This window comes from Buteo buteo, chromosome 3, assembly GCF_964188355.1.
Source record: "Buteo buteo chromosome 3, bButBut1.hap1.1, whole genome shotgun sequence".
Lineage (NCBI taxonomy): Eukaryota > Metazoa > Chordata > Aves > Accipitriformes > Accipitridae > Buteo > Buteo buteo.
The window spans coordinates 64,111,226-64,128,412 of NC_134173.1; the positions used below are offsets into that span (position 1 = coordinate 64,111,226).

The 17,187-nt window shown below is 41.1% G+C and overlaps 1 protein-coding gene across 6 annotated transcripts in view; it reads right to left on the minus strand.

The window, feature by feature from the left end:
* Nucleotides 1–962: 962 nt before the first annotated feature.
* The window catches only part of ENPP2 (ectonucleotide pyrophosphatase/phosphodiesterase 2), a 77,707-nt gene continuing 61,482 nt past the window's right edge, over nt 963–17,187 (minus strand). For 4 of the 6 annotated variants that reach the window (XM_075023856.1, XM_075023861.1, XM_075023858.1 and 1 more), the window contains exons 16-25: nt 16,006–16,093; nt 15,774–15,861; nt 14,683–14,855; nt 14,347–14,398; nt 11,696–11,832; nt 11,087–11,222; nt 9,803–9,880; nt 7,099–7,231; nt 6,322–6,478; nt 963–1,558 (exon numbers count right to left, since the gene is read on the minus strand). In XM_075023856.1, coding sequence (XP_074879957.1) covers nt 1,388–1,558; nt 6,322–6,478; nt 7,099–7,231; nt 9,803–9,880; nt 11,087–11,222; nt 11,696–11,832; nt 14,347–14,398; nt 14,683–14,855; nt 15,774–15,861; nt 16,006–16,093 — 1,213 coding nt within the window. In that variant the 3' untranslated portion in view covers nt 963–1,387. The remainder of the gene's footprint in view (nt 1,559–6,321; nt 6,479–7,098; nt 7,232–9,802; nt 9,881–11,086; nt 11,223–11,695; nt 11,833–14,346; nt 14,399–14,682; nt 14,856–15,773; nt 15,862–16,005; nt 16,094–17,187) is intronic. The other 2 variants (XM_075023857.1, XM_075023860.1) reach the window with 1 other exon arrangement.

The following is a 17,187-nucleotide window of genomic DNA, read 5'->3' on the forward strand; positions in this document are numbered from 1 at the left end:
AAGAGGCATTCTAAACAATAATTTATCTTTTACATCATCTAACTACATTAACACTAATGCACCATACCATATGCCTTCTATAAAAGCTGTCCAAGGCAAATCAGGCCATTATCTAAATAACAGTATACAACAGCATCTTTTCCATTGGCTTAGGGCTGTGACATCAGTGTTGCTCATAGGGGCTTGCCAGGATTATGAGACTGTGACTGCACAGAAGTATCCAACAAAGACTTCACTCACTTGACCAGGTAGGTGATGGTTGTAAATCACATGCAATGTATGGGGTTCACAGTACCAGAAGTTATGTATGTGCCATCAGGCCAAGGGGCTTCCTTTGAGAATGAGGGCTGGCATTAAGCCTCAGACCCAGCCTCAGATTAGGGGAAAATTCTGCAAATTCCGGCCATTAGAACAACATGATGAAAATCAGATTTTCTCCTCCCAGGTAAAAGTCTACTGCTGGGTGTTTAGCAATGTCACCTCTGTCAACATCTGCCTTACCTCAGCTTCCCTCAAAGTCAAAGCAAAAGATGACGGAACAGGTATTCCCAGGAACCAGCCCAGAGCAGCGGCAGTGGAGAAGGGATGCAACAGCCCGACTGGTGACATCAGATGTTTTCACCTCGCATCCTCCCCACAGCTCCAGAGCAGGGCCAAGTGGCCTCAAATGTGGGGTACCCCTGCTAGCTTATGACACCAACCAACCTGCTCTCCCAACTCTGCCCCTATGGCAAAACCTAACCAGTAGTGACTACTGTGGGTGTCTGTTTTATGGTCTCACTGCCGAGTACCAGGGCAGGGCAGCTGGGCTCCTGGCAGTCCTCTTACCAGCAAACCTAAGCTCTTCAGAAGGGCTCTGCCTGGTGAATAAGAGAGATCTGGCAGCACTCAGCTGCCCACGAGTCCCTCTGAACATCCCTGTGAAAGGAAATCAAAACACATTAAAAAAACTGAATGTGTGGTTTATTATATTTAAGATGCTATTTGTCTATAGGGTTTAAATATGTCTGTCACATAGTTAACAGTAAATGAATGTAATTTTACATGTTCAGTATTTTGATACACAGTACAGGACTACAAGTGTGGTAAAGGAGCATGGGAAATTAATATTTCCTTGATGCACATATCAAATCCTGCAGCACCACTTAAGAGCTCGGAGTAAGGACTGAAGCTGCAGCATTACAAGCGCTACTAAATAAACCAAGAGACATACCTATATTAAACATTAGAGAAACAAAAAAAATGACACAAGGGTTTAATATTTAAGATTTGATACAGGATTAAAATACTAATATTTTTAATGTCCTGGTTTCAAATTAATAAATATAAAAACAATATAAAAATATACACCAGTTGATAAAAGGATGCACTGAGTAAGGTTAGAAAGCTAAATTTCACTTTCAAACGTATGCAGGTATGTCTTTAGGGAGAGGATTTCTGTGTAGCTGCGACTGGTCTTTCGGAAGAAGTCCAAGCTTGTGAGCTGTTCGATGTCACGCACGCGCGCAGTGTGCATCTTAAGAAGATCTTCGACCCACTTTGATTCATCCTCGAAGCTCTGAAATGTAATAAAAAAAAAAGTTTTATAACATGCCATGTCAAAAATCATCTCCGAAAGCAAATGCAACTTTTCTAAACAGTGGGTCCATTTAAGAATCTCTGCTCTGTTCAAGAATGACTAAGGTAAACAAGTTCCAAGAAAACAGATTTGAAACTTAACATGCAAGATGATTCCTACAGTTTTATTTCAGGACCCATTTTAGGATGGGCTTGAGACAATGACCATAGCCATCTAGGAACAGATGGCCCCATGTTGCAGGTGTTTCAGAAGAACAGCCATATGCTTTCAGAAGATTCATTAGTCACTACATATTTTTTTATCTCACAGCAAGAGCTCCATATTAATCAGTTGTGTATTACTAAAGCACAAATTCCAGGCTGTTTAGCTTTGAACCCTACCCTTACACATTATTCTCATCTGACCAGCACCTCATCTAACACAATATTATTTTAATCTTTCCACTTTACTGTTAGGACACCATTACAATTCATTACACAGTTGGGACTATGGTTTATGATGGTATCTGTAAAATCATGTTATTCACTGATAGAAAAAAGACTTTCACTAAGCATTTCCCAATTAAAAAAAAAAAAAAAAAAATCAGGAAGGTGATGCTGCCAGAGTAATCGGGGTCGAGTTGCGTGGGTGTAATCTCTCTTAGGGGACTGCTCCTGCTGCATGCCTTGTGCCAGCTCTGGCACATGTTGGAGCAATCCACAAACTAATGTAACTCACTAAGACATGAGAAAATCAACCCTGAAAAACACTGCAGTTCCTGGCTGTTTGAGTGCGTTAACCAGCCCAGCGACACATCCCATGAGCATTGCAGCCAGCCCCAGGGACTGCACAGTGGGGAGCAGACATGGGAAAAGGACAGAACAAACAGGACTTTTCCCCCTTTGGCCTCTCTGGCTGGTAGGTCTACACCGCTGCTGGGGAAGCAAGTTAAGAATGGAGGGTCGTGCCTCTGGGCATTTGGACTCCTTGTGTGTGACTTGGAAAACCTGCTGATAAAAATCTGCTTCTGGGCTTACTCCTGAAAATGAGCCCTTTCTGGCTGTCTCAGCAAGGTCCTCCTACAAAGCAATCCTCTCACCGATCAACACTAAGCTTCAGCAATGCCAGAGCCTACCCAACGCAGTAGATGAGCCACAGACCAGGCAGTGGGTCACCCTGCAAAGGCCAGGAGGGTGAGCATGATCGTTTGCACAGAGAGGACATGAAGTACCAGCTAGGTCACAGCTGGCTGCTCGAAAGCAAACATCCATGACCCAGTCAGCACTTGTCTGTTTTGAAGCTTTTCAGTGCCAAACCAACTTTCCTCTCCATGTTACTAGCACCCTGAGACCCAAAACCAGGTCTGGACCATGAAAAGAAAGATGCAAATTAAGAGGGAAGAGAAAGGAGCGTGCCCTGCTCGCTCCCCTTCGCCTGCAGTGCCATGCTCCAGGAGCACTGTTGGCAGCACATGGCTGCAGGAAGCCTCCAGCTCAGCCATCGGCCTGGCAATCAGAGTCCTAGTCTGCAAACGGGCCTCAACAGAGTTATTACTGCAAATGGAATCACCGTGACATTTTTGTTGTCTTCAAGCCTTCCTTCTGAGCAGGGAATCTGCATTTTATGGAGCTCGGAGGGAAGCCCGATTGCTACAAAGCTCAGGTTTTTGAATACAAGGAGGACTCTTAAGAGTTTGTGAAAGGCCTGCAATATGAATAAATCACAGGACTGTGAGGTTGGTTTAAACCAAGTCCAGCAAGACAGAGTTTGCATGACCCCAGAAAATCAATCGACTGATCTAGGTTTTAGTTTTTCCATTCCACAACTGGCCCATGAAACCTCAGGTCCAGCAGCGAGGATTTTAAATGCAGTGATCAGCTAACATGGTATTATATTCCTACAGAACAATGAATGAAGTGTATAAATTTAAAATTATAGTTTTCTCCATCTGTACTGGTTAGTCTTACCTCAATAGCACAGTAAGTCTTAGAAGGAAAAAGTAACAATTAAAAACATGGAGGTAAATAGAAATAGGCAATTGATTAGGAGGGTAACCACTGGAAAAGATACCAGATATTCTGGACAAAAGAATCTCTCTGGATATCAAATAATTAGCTGGAAAGCTGAACATGATCAGAGTGTAGACAGGTGGGTGAGGAACTTGCTTATTAAAAGAGAAATTTAGAAGTTTTGCTGAAAGGGAAAATAGTGGCCTGGAAGAAGTTTCTAGTAGAGTTCCTTCAGCTTTGGTCTTGGAAAGGATTTTGTGTAATGTTTTCATACATGCTTTTTGTGCCAAGATCATTAGTGTGCTAGTGAAAAAAACCCAACAATTGGGAGTTCCTGTCAATGCAGAAGACTGGAATAGCATACGGGAGGATGCAGTTGTGGGAGTCCCAGGTATAGTACGAAATTGGGTTATCCGCATTGACAGCAAAAATTTCTCCTAAGATGGGAGCTTCTTAGGTGAAAAAGCAGATAGAAGAGAAGGACTTGGGTGTACTGGTTGTGCATGATTGATTGTGAGCCACCGTTATAACACAGCTATGGAAAAAGCAAATCCTAGATAGTATCAGGGAAGTTATGTCCAGTGGAAAGAAAACCATTTTAATTTTGAGATCTCAGCTGGAGTACTTTATCTCACTCATGTTCCAGAAAAAAATAAAAAAATCAGACTGGTACAGATGCATAGGAAGGCTACTAAAGTGTTCATCCTCTCTTACAAGAAGAGCAAAAAAAGATCCTGGGTCTCCCATGAATAGAGAGAAGTATATGCCTTGAGAATCATCATAAATCATCACTAGGGTAAATCCCAAAGAAGCCCAGTGAAGGGCTATTTAAGCCATAGAAAAATGTTGACACAAGAATAAATGGGTATAACCTCACCATGAATAAACACAGTTTGGAAATGGAACAAATTCAAATGAGAAGAGTAGTGGTGTTCTCCAACGGCTGTGTGAAGAGAGAGAAAATGTGCAAAAAGAGCAGAGCAGGGGGAAAGCTAGTATTTCTTCAGATCTTAAAAGAAAGCTGTAGAGAGGTTGAGGAAAAATTCTTCTATTATCCCATGCATTTCATCCATGAATTATGTGAGGTTTTACACAATCACTTCTTTGAACAAGTAAGATGGAACACCATGTGCAAAAGTAAGACCAACACTGTATTCGAATGGCAAAATTTTGCCTAACTGTATATTCATTCAAGAGCTACATTTAAATATTTTTGGAATGGTTCTTTGCTATGTAAAAAGCATAGACCAATATCTGCTAATGACCTTGTAGTAGCACTGAAGTTCCTCCCAGAACTGTAAACACATACACCATAAGCAGAATGAACTACAGAGAAAAGAATCCTGGGTTAGAATATAAGAAATCAAAGAGTAAAAGAGGCCATTATCCTAAATGGCTCATAAAAAAGATTTCAGCAGTTTAAGAGGACCGTGACACACAATATAGGGAGGGAAAAAAAAATTTACTTTGTCATAAAATTGCATATGGGCAGAGTTACAAGGACAGAGGCACTAATAAGTGCCAGATTAGTAACTTCCAGATCACCAACTGGATCTTGATTCAAAGGAAAGCAGTCCAGAGAAAAACCACGATGAAGTATATGTAGGACTTTCCGAGACTTCTGGTGGAAGACATCTCTGCCCAAAGCAGTTAAGAGTCTAAACAGGGGGAAGCCAGACCTGCTCAAGAGAGAGGGATACTGCTCCAAAAGCATGGTTTTAAAAAGAGGGACCTGAAAGCAGGCGATGTTTGATGAATGAGAAAGAGACAGTGTTCCAGGTGAATTGTGTACAGAGTTGGAATGACTATTTCTGCCTGTAGCTGGAATAGGAGTCTTAACTTTTTGTGCCAATACAAAATTCATAACACTAATGTGTTCATTCAGGAAACGGTCTCCTGGCAGCCTATAGTGAAGCGTCTGTGTGCAGGAATCCGCACAGCTGTGTAATGGAAGAACAAGTTCAGGCGGAAGGACAAGTCTAAATACAGCTGCCTGGGAGGACTGCTGTCCTTGCCGAGCACCGGAGCCCAGGGGACCCAACGGCTCTCCTACAGCACGATCAGTGGCCGAGTGCGCGTGTTACTTTCTGCAGGGCTGACCAGACCAAAGCCTTTGTGCTTCACCAAGATTCTTACACTATAGGGTCTTGCATCCTAAAGGAAGATAGGAAAGGAACCAGGAGGGTGTCTGGTCATCTCTGTTGATAAGAACCCAGACTTCTCCCTTGAATCAGGACATGTTCTGGAAATGGCAATTGCTAGCACTCTACCCTTGGCAGGTTTTAGCGTATAGTTTTAATACTGCGTGGGTTGGATGTAATCATGCTGTCTGATGCACCCAGACTGCCATAGCAGACAGACTATATTGTACCTGCATATGGAAACAGACCTCAATAAAAACATCAGGCTGGCTGCCAGCACAGTACGTCTACGCACACAACCTCCCCCCAACCTGCTCTGAAGTTACACTGACAGTGTCTGCCAAAACATAGAAGCCTACAGGTTGTTTACTGCCAACATACTGTATGTTAGCTCTTCCAGACAATTTTAGGTAGGTACAGTAACAGTTCTATATTTTCTCTCATATCACGGAGGACTGCTTTTGTCTAATGAGTTGAACATGACACTTAATAGAGTCACTACCCTGTGCTTTCATTCAAGACATCAGTGAGTGCTAGCATCTAATAGTAACAGAGTTTCACATGTCCCAGGGATATATTTACCATGGGGCTACAGTAGTGCAGCAGAACTTACATTGCAGCTCTCATCATTGTCAGGCCGGTGGGGAAGGATGTATGAGAGAACGGAGAGCGGTCCATCGCACTTGTCAGCTGGCTGAGTGAAATCTAAGCAGCTGGTTATGATGGCATAGTAATGAGTAGGAACAGGGATGGCGCCGCCTTCCACGTACCTGGGGGAATAAAGCAACATTTATCCACAATGGGTAAACTTATTTGGAAGGTTACACAAACAGCATGGTCTTTCCTCCCCTACATGTGAGGACACATATACGTTGTTAAGATGTGTTTGATTCCTAAATGCTGTCTGAAAATGAGCATTCAATTAGCTCATGTTTGGATACTGTGCTATAGAAATACCACGCACCAGTGCTGAAAGGCTTCTTCAGTTCAGGGACATAGAGAGAAAGCATTACTGAATTAACGAAAGACTTGAGTATCTAACTCAATAGCACTGCTATGGTTTGCTCTGGTATCCAGTTGTCAACTCTTAAATTCTGGAGAATTTTAGAGGAAACAGATTATTTGAAACATAATTCAGCTTCATCTCAAGAATGAATGAACACTTAGTTTCAAAGTCAAGGTGAATAGTTACCTGCCAAATTGCCATTTCCTTATTTTTACCACTGCCCTACCTACAGAGGCATTCAGTCTTGATGAACAATAATTTTAGAAAGAGCTAGAAAATTATATCTCCTCTGAAAAATCAAATACTGTGCAGATAATGAATTGTTTAAGATAAAGCCATCATTAAGAGAAGGAACAGCAAACCAATTTAAAGACAAACTCTTACTGTTTTATTTTGTCAGATGTGTCATGTAAACCATCATAGTCATAGTCAAAGATTGGTCCACTTATAACATTGACTCCGTTTCGTTCAGTGGCATATCTCTTCACCAAAACCCTTTGGAAATAGTTCCATACCTCTGTGGAGGGGTGGGGGGGGCAAGGGAAAAACAAACAAACAAACAAACAAACAACAAAAAATAAAACACACCAGAATTTAGATAAGTCAAAGCATGTCAAGATTATAAACAATTTTTTTTCCCTGAAAATAAAAATCCAGGGGACTTTATTCACACGATGGTAGGGGACATCAAAGACTAATCATTACAGATTTACTGCAGCTTCATTCAGTTTGGTCAATAAAGGCTATTCAGACTTCTTTGTTCTCTGTTGATTTTTTTCCTCCAGCCCCTGCTAAAGGAAATGCACGGTACCACTCCCAGGCTGGCATTGCCATAGACATTGCACAGAGAGCCTGCTGTTCCTTCACCAAGCAGTAGGAACAGCTATTCACACACTTTTGATGTCCGTGTAAACACTTCCTTTGTCTTTCTTATCTTGTTACAGGGAATGGTGCTGTGGTGGTTTTTTTTTTAATTCTAGAAAGGAAACAGCACTGTGATTAAAAGCAAAACCCAAACATTTTAAAAGTAAGGGAAATACAAAGGTCAGATTCTTCCAGTTAAATTCTCCTTGGATACAAAATGTCTAACTTACAAATTACATACTGTCAAGGATGACCAAATTATGGCAAGGCATCTCATTACAGCAACTTTTGGGAAGAGCATGACACATTTTCTCCCACCACGCCCTCCTCAACCTTAACAAGTTAAGATGCTTGCAGGGATGGGAAACGCACTGGAATCTCCAATTACATCACTCTTTTCCTTCTTTTTTCCCCCTTTTATTTTAACACAAACAGAAGTGTGACTAAACAAAACATCTCAGACTTGTAAAACTTCGACTTTTGTCTTGCCAGCTCAGACCATTAAGTCCATGGTTCCCCCGCACGGATGGCAACGCTAGCCTCGGCAAGTTCCCCAGTACGCCTCGTCCTAAGGCTGCTCAGTGCCACCCAAACTCCCTGCTCAGGCTGATGCGGAGAGCTCCACAAGCAGTGGTCCAACAAGAACCTCATCTGCGGTGACCACTTGGCAGTACCACTCCTCCAGCTGCTCGCTCCTCCAATGCATTAGCCTTAACAATAAAAACAGCCCCAAAAGGAAAGCTTTTTTCTCCCCCAGCCTGCATTTTCCAGCTGAATCAGTTCCCCGCTTAGGTCCCCCCCTATGCAGCCACATAGACAGCAATGGCAGCGCAACCGGGGACTGGCCCAGAGGCATCATCTTGCAGCGCCAGCAAAGCAGGAGCTGCTTAAGCCAGACTCACTACAGAAAAGATGGATACAGAATTATTGCCTGGAGGAATGGGATGGGACAGTGAATTAAAAAAAACAAAGCAGAGGAGGGGGCTTCTGCAGCCAGCACTGCTACCAAAGCCAACATAGCATAAAAACCGCCACCTTGTATTTACCTTGTTGCGGAAAGAGCTCCATATAATGAGCTTATTCTCAGCTCTCGTTACTGCAACCTGCACGCATGTAGTGGTTCATAATTCCCCAGGAATGACAATAGTTCCAGCATTTGTTCTCAGGAAATCCTTCACCCCCTTGTGATGAAGAGGAAGGCCACTAGACAAAATGAGCTGCTAGTGGTGGGTTGTTCTCCTGTGATTAGCATCTCAGCTAATTTTCTTAGACTAACATTAGCATAGAGAGCATTTTTATGAAGTGATTTAAGAGTGGGAAATCCCCAATAATTTTGCACTCTGTAATCAGTTAAGTGCCTTTGCTCAAATTTCCAGCAAACATCACCACTTGTTCCTACTCAGAGGTTTTTCAGTTAAAAACACTCTTTTCTGGTTAAAAAGAAAAAGCCTCCCATAGGCTTTGATGTTTATCCAAACCTCTCTGGCCTAAAATCTGAATTGGAAATCTCACAAGAACAGGCTCTTGAGATTCTTCCAAGGCTTCTCAATTCCTGCCAAGCCAAAAATGCCACCAGAATAGTCTGATGGTTTTCCTACCTCTTGGCAAAACTAGAGAGAAAAGGGATGTGCAGACAAAAGAAACATTAATACTATATCCCTGCAGCACTGAAAGTTTCAGCCAGGTTTAAGTCATTCCTCATTTTCCATAAATTAGTTTCTTCTTCCTTTTTCTTTATAGGTAATAAACATGTTTGGTCTCCCTCTAAGGGCATGGATAGAAAAATCAGAAATAATCACTTGTCCCTGAACTACAACAACATGCTAAGTGCACACTCCCAGGCGGCTCCAGTTGAGAAGTAAAAACATGTTACCTAAATACGTTCTGCACTAGCTTGGGCTACAGACAAGAAAATCTGAATAGTCTTGCACAAACTGAATTACTGTGGCATGAAGCAAAATTGCTGAACTACAGCATGTCTGTGCTCTTATCTTAGCCCAGCACCAAGGAAAATAAATCTTTCTTAAGACTTTCTTGTGGTATTTTGTCTGCCCATACTTAGAACTATGCAGGTGCCCACACGTATTATCTGCTGGCTACAGGTAACTGAACTTTGTTCTAAACTTCTCCCCTTCATAGTCCAACACACATATTAAAAAAAAACAAACAAAAACAAAACACACATGTTGAGAAAGAGAAGTAAAGCCATGGAAAGGGTACCTACTTTTGAAGGCGGGATACATTGGAATGATATTTGTTATTAGAAAAGCATCATATTTTGCTTCGGCAGAGGAACTTAATTCTGGAAACAATAAAACAGAAAAAATATTAATCAGGTGAAATATCAGAAATTCAAAGAATATAAAAATATTTTGAAAAATGGCTTCAGAGATTAACCAAAGGGAATACTGTCATCTAAACAGCAATCTGAATGCTATATTCAGAAGTGCACATTTTACACATAAAATTTGTCTTTAATGTGACAGCTGAACATGGAAAGTAAGGATTTCATCTTTGCTTCAACTGGCCTGCCACTTCAAAATATTTTTATAGCTCATCTATTTTTGCAGTCTCAAAAGTCAGAGAGCTGCTCTGCAGGCTTTTACAAAAGAGGCAAACAATTTCCAGGGAGAGGAGTGTGGGATTATCTTCTAGTTCTAAGCAAGCCTCTGCACCAGTAATTCCATATCAGAAATCAACCATAAAATATTTCAGCCACTGAGCGAGGAAGGCAGAGCAATGAAGTTCACAACTGTGAGACAGTTGTGTCCCTTGAACATTGACTAATCCCAGAAGATCATTGCTCCAAGACTGAACCAATGTAACTGCACCAGGAGAATCCAGGACACTCTTTTACACAGGTTTTCTACTAGCACTCTTTCTGTAGGATATTAGAAATTTTTACAGTGTGCAAAATCTAATTTGGATTTATAAATTAAATATACATTTATCTTACTGCTGTTTGAACTCAAAATTAAAAACTCTGACCAGATTCCCAGTTCATATAAGCTGCTATCTGTCCACTGGCTTCAAAGGGCCACCTTTTGAAGATTGTCTTCTAGCTTGTACTCCTACTCTGTGCAATTCTTTGTTCACCTTTATTTTTATTAACTAAACTGGGACACTTCACTGTTTTGGTGCATGAAGCTGGACATCAGTTTGGAGCATCTGTCGTGGAGCTGAGGGACCACAGCTGTGACGGCAACTTGTGGCATTGGGCCCTTGATCCTCAGCAAGTGCCACAAGAATAATGTATCCATCCCATTGGGCCCCATACATGACACCGGTGCAGGAGCAGCCCCTCTGAGGAGAAGATATCACACAGGAAGAAATCACCCCAGAGCAGCGGGAAATTAAACCATTCCTACCTATACTCCTTCCCAACAATCTCAAACAACCTCTTAGTCTGTTTATATCTGGGTGGGGGTTCATACCTAAGGTTTTCCCTAACAAAAAAAAAAAAGAAAATTACAAAACCTCTAGGTATTAAAAAGCTATCTGAACTTACGAGGAGGGAAAAGGAAGCCGTAGGAGAGCTGTTTGTCGTTTCTGTAGGCTGTACAGCTCTGGCTGTTTCCTGGAGAAATGCGGAGGTCGGGCCTCACACAGCTGGTCAAGTGCTCCGGGACACCCGATACCTCCGCCTGCATTGAGGAACATGGACAGAAATGACAAGAAAAGTAATTCCAGCATTTATAGCTAAAAGAAAACTATTTCATACAGCTGACATTACATGCAAGGCCTTGCGTGGAGTAAAATAAACCACCTAGCTGTACAGCCATTCCTGCTCCTGTATCTGCTGCAGGTAGAAGTCACCATGGGAAAGAATTCAAATGAAGTCACTGATTATTCCATCATAATAAAACAAACCCCCATCAAGCAAAACTTAGAAACAAAATGAAAACAGGAGAAGAAATATGCAGCCTTTGTGCCTTAAAACTATTTTCTCCTGAAGGAAAAAATAGGATTTTGGCATTATTTACAATGGTATTTGACATAATTTCTGGTGGGAAAATCTACTCAGGGAAGGGGAATTTTAGGACTTCAGGAATATAGGTACCAAACAGATTTCCCCAGGATTTTTAAGCACTTTTTTGAGAGCAAAGACAGTACTAACCTGTTTGGAAATAGTGTAGGATGTCCAGAGAGGCATGAGGAATGTTTCACTGTAGCCACTTTCAAAGTCATGGTGATGCAAGATATTGTATTTTGTGCGGTACAGTACTGCAGGGCGCCCATAGAGAAGATGCTTCTCTACAAATCAGAAGAAATTAGATTTGCATTTATTACTGAAAACCTTAAAGATGAAAAAAAAAAAAGAGGCTGGCTTTCCAACACATGCTGATTTTACAGTGATCCTTAATGGGATACTGACCCTGAACAGCTGCTAAGGAAATCTTGTAACAGAGAGAGCAGCAGTTCTTAATAGTTTTCATTGGGATCCCCCTTTCAGGCTCACAACCCACTTTGAGGTCAAAAGTCCCTTCTGCACTTGAAAGCTTGTTGGGGTTATAGCATGGAGAGAGGGTGTTTTTCCAAACAGAGGAGACTCCACAAGGATCTTTGTGTCCACATTACAGTCACACGTGAGGTGATAAGCACTTTTTTTGTAGCTTTAAATCAGCCCCTATCCTATCACTCCTGCTACTCTTCTCCAGGCTTTTCTCCTTATGTTTTTTGAAAAGTCCCTCTCAAAAGGGATGCAAAACTGCTCACTCACTAAAAGAGTATTTTTTTTTCCATTTGGCTGATACAGATAGTTCTGAAGACTGATGTGCTATTTTCTGTCAGTAATATCAAAGAAAACAAACAAACAAAAAGCCTTTTCCTAACTTTAGCTACAAAAAGACACCTCCAACTCTGCAAAACTTGCTTTTCTTCTGTCATGGTGATATGTTATGGTTAAATGTCACTAGATACCTCTGACAAGCTTACTTATAAAAAGACAAAAACATCACTGAAAGACATAGAAGAATAAAAAATTTCCTGGCTAATCTGGCATTGTGCTACACAGTTCACTGATCTTGATTTTGCCATTTGACAAAACAGATTGGCTTGCTTTTGGAAATCAAAACATAGGAACAAGGAAAGCGGCCCAACACTGTTCACAGATAGGTGTTTAACCTGAAAGAAAAGGGCATGGTTTATTAGTGTTTCAGTCCAAATAGAGGATTTTTTTATAGGACATGTGAAAGAAAAGTAGGAAGAGCCCTCTCTAAGGACACAGACGATAAACTTGCTTTATTCAAGAGAAGCTGAAGTCATCTTTTTTCTGCATGTGAATAACAAGATCAGGTAAATACACATGGTGCACCATGTGGGAGAAGGGAATTACCAAATAAATGCAGGAAGATCTGCGAACAGATGCTACAGACTGTCATAAAATACAACAAAATAACTTGCACATAGCAGAACTACTTGTTGTTTAAATAAGGGGCACTTCATTCCACTTAACAGACAAAGTACAAATGAGCAAGTGAAATTGGTTTAAATGCTTATATCTTAAAATACATAAAAAATACTATTTTTATACTACTGAAGTGAAGAAGCATCAAAACTTTAAAGAAAATAAAGGTATTAAGATGTCTAGGAGTGCAATGGTGAGGGTGTTTTTTCCTGATACCAGAAATTGCCACAGGATGAAAGCTGCAGAAAGGCAATTTAACTCACAAATAAAAGGAATAATTTCACCTCTAGAAACTAAAGGATAGGCTGCATTGCCTGTTCATAACAGAAAAACTGAAGAAATAGCTTCATAAGGGAATAAAAAAAAAAAAAAAAAAAAAAACAACCAAAACACACCTCCTTAGCCACCTGAGCAATATGATTTGAAGTATCTCAAAAGTCCACGTCTAAACTCAAAGCTTCAGAATTTGCTAATTTGGACAATTGTTATGGTGAGGAGGATGCTTTGAAATTGTTATGCTGAACCAGATCACATCTGTGAGAAGGAAAACTCTCCTTCGGTGTGCCTTTCAGTCAGTATTGCTGCTCAGAAAAGCAGTTCCCATTCCCTCCCCTCCGGTTCTATTGCTACCTTTTAACCTGGACCACAGCCCTGATGCGGTGATAGCACAGCTGCACCAAAGTCAGCGCTGGCACACAGCAGGGACTGGTGCAGGAACTAGCGTCCAGGAGAGCAGGGGATGCGTTCTCCTGGGAGTAACATTGACTTGAACACCGATGAGGGACAGAATTGTACTAAGCATCCCTGAACCGGCAGAGCATTTCTGCACTTGTTTCAGCGGTTAACCTGCACCCTAAAACCCAAGCATTAAAGACCCAGTCAGGGAATGCCAAAGCAGCTGTACCATCCTTTCTACCACTGACCTGGTGAAACCTAGGCCTGAACAATACTGGTAAAACACAGCGTGCAGATGTGGTCTGTGTTTTTCACGCCGTTTATAGCTTGTGGTTGAATGGAGTACTGCCTCACGCACCCTCTCCTTTCCTCATCTCTCCGCTTTCACAGGAGAGATTAAGCCTCCTAAAGGTGATGGAAAGGAAGAGCTAAAACTCATACCACTTTGAGCGATGCTTTAGTCCTGGTTACAACCAAAGACAGAGTGCACTACCTCATGTGAGCAGCACTTAATCTTGACCACGTGTGTCATGTATGTCTATGTGCTATTTTGACAGTTATTTGAAAAGACAGTTTACTACACATTAACCAAACCAAAACAGGAGTTTCTCTGGTATCAATGACACAAAGTGAGTTGCAAAAGAAAACAAAAATAGCTTTTATTAACCGAGGCACCAGGCTCTTACCTTCTGTTCCCTTGACATGAAAGCGCTTGTTGAGTTCATCCAACTTGTTCTTCTCAAGCATAGAAAAAAGGAACAAGATTAGGATCACTGGAGCATTCTGACATCTCATTTTACTAGGCATCTAGCAAAACAAAACTAGTGCTATAAAACACTGACAATTTTTTTGTTTCCTGTTTTACAAAAAGCCATAATAGTTCCAAAAGGGCACAAACACTTCACAGGAAGGATCTGGGGAATTCTTACAGATGAAATCCTCCCAAAATAGATAAAATATCTACAACTTTACTAGGCAGCTACTGCTAATAGTGGAAGCACCAGCAGATCTTTAAAACCTACCTTATCATCACATGTACATCCTATATCAAAATCTGAGGCAGAAGGTAGAGCGACAGGATAGAGTGGTTTAGCAACTTCATCTGGCACAGTTGGTTTGTAAACATTGGCTCTCAGCAGGTGATTTAAACTTCCGTGGGTGCCATTATTGGGAGCAGGCTTTAATCCAAGCAGATCTATGAAACCACCAAAAACAAGTGAATGATGGTTAGATTGCAAACATTTATTCAGCAACATCTCTACCAAGCAAAGACATTCATTTGCAATACTGTTTACAGCCACAACATGTTAATAAATGCTTTTAATGTAATAAAAATACTAACGTTTCATCCAAATCATAAAATCGCAGATGCTGCCTGAATAGTATGGTAGCCTTTATGACAAGAAGGTTAATTTGCATCAGGACACTGGAAAAACAGTTTTATTATAACTACTCCTGCAGCTTCCAGTGCAAACCTACGGTCAATGTGCTGACCTTACACCAACCATCTGGAACACAGTGTTATTAGTCACCTGCTTTATAGATAAGGGATAATTACCTTTTTGGTAGTTCATGTTTGGAAAAGAAAATTTAAATAAGTGAATTACACCTTTGGCTTGAAAGTTTTATTGCCCTGGAAAATCAGTATTAAAGAAAAGATCCTAATAAATATCTGTATACATCGCCACATTCTTCTTCACAGCTACAGTATGAATTCAGGAAACATAATCATACCAGGAGATGCCATAGAAAACTAAGTGGTGCCTCTGAGCTGCTCCATGAGACATGCAGGTTCAGTCTGTGAACAGAAACTTCCTTCCTAGGCTGCTGAGGTGTGGACACAATGCACTGTAGTGGTGTGTATTCGATCTCTGCCAAGCTGCACGCAGGAAAACTATGGTAACGCCCTTTACTGGCCAGCTGCTAGAGTAGAGCAAACAGGCCCCCAAGAGGTGCCTTCAGCCCTCCTGGCCCAAAGGCAAGCGCTTGGGAAAGGGGGACTGGGGCAAGGACACTGGGAGGACGTCAGGGCATGAGCTCATGGGTGCCTAAATGAAGCCCTGTTAGCTAAAACAGCGTGCGTCTCTTGCAATTTCTCAAGCAGGTAACTTACCACACATGACGTTGTAAAGTTCAATATTTTCAAAAGGAGGTACTTTAGTCTTGTATTTGAATGTAGGGCCATAACCTATAAAAACAGTCTTAAAAAAAAAAAAAAAAGGAAGAATACAAAAGAAGAGCATTAAAAGGTAGGGATTTTTTTCAGTGAATATTTACATTTTAGAGAACTCCAATTTCTTCTGCCTTCAGTGACCCTCCCACAAAGATTACTGCATTGCCCATACCTGCATGCTGTTTATCTTGTTGTCATAGCCATGGTCTCCATGGAAGAAACATTTTCCTGTTGGTTTCTTGTAAACGTCCACAGCTTTCCTAAATTGAAAAATTATTAGAAGATTTCCTCAAAGGTGTAGGTAGGGTGGCTGACCTGAACACATACTTTGGGGGTAGGAGGGACAAGGTTACAAGGCAGTGCATTGCTTATCTTCCTTGAATAGCAGTAATGGGGACTGCAGGCTCATCCAACAACCCCAGGGTTTCTCCCTTTGCTCCCACTATAAGAGGGTGCAAACCTAAGAGCCAACTCTTACTCATCAATAACAACCTTAACATCTATTTATTTACTTTCTCAGGCTTTCTCATATCACATAATCTCCTACACACTAGAGGTATTTTGGACTATAGTCTTCCAATCCTCAAAAGGCCAACAAAGGCTTCTAAGAAAGCACTTTTTTGATGTTACAATACTGCAAATGTCATACGATGCTGTAAAGTGCTTTCACCTGTTTGCCTTCCACCCAATAAACAAAAATGGGAAGCAGAAACAAAGCTGGAGGGAATAGAGAAAGATTGCAATGAAGGTAAATAGCTGAGAAAATATGTACTATATCATAGAAATGCTAATTATTAGCTAATTATACATCCAGTGGACCAGATTATCCTACAAGTTGATTTCTTCATCTGCAATAAAATGATGCTCAGCCAAAGTTTGATTTTGGCCTTGTAAATTACTTGAGTTACAGCAATCAGATCTGTAACTACCATTTTCCTGGCTGTGAATATACAATGAATTACAGTTACATTAACAAATGAATTATTGGTAAATGAGATTTCAGAAAATCTAACGAATAAATAAGCCAAAGAAAGCCTGATGTAATAAATAAGAAATTACTAAATGTAAATCAACTTGGGCCATCCCATCAGTTCCAGTAAAATTCTTAAAACTAAAACTTTATTGCCCTAAAACTCAGAGTGTGATTCTTTGAAATGTACATGATCCCTAGCCACAGAAACTGCATGGGGCAGCCAGCCAGCTAGCTAGTGGAGTTATCCAAGAAAGCAATTGGGGTTTCTCATTCAGTGCTTCAGCAGAGTGATCCTTGCATAATTCACAAAAAGATAAGCACAGATGTCAAAAGGCACTTACAACACACCGTCTGTTTGCCTGGCAGCTATATGGGCAAAAA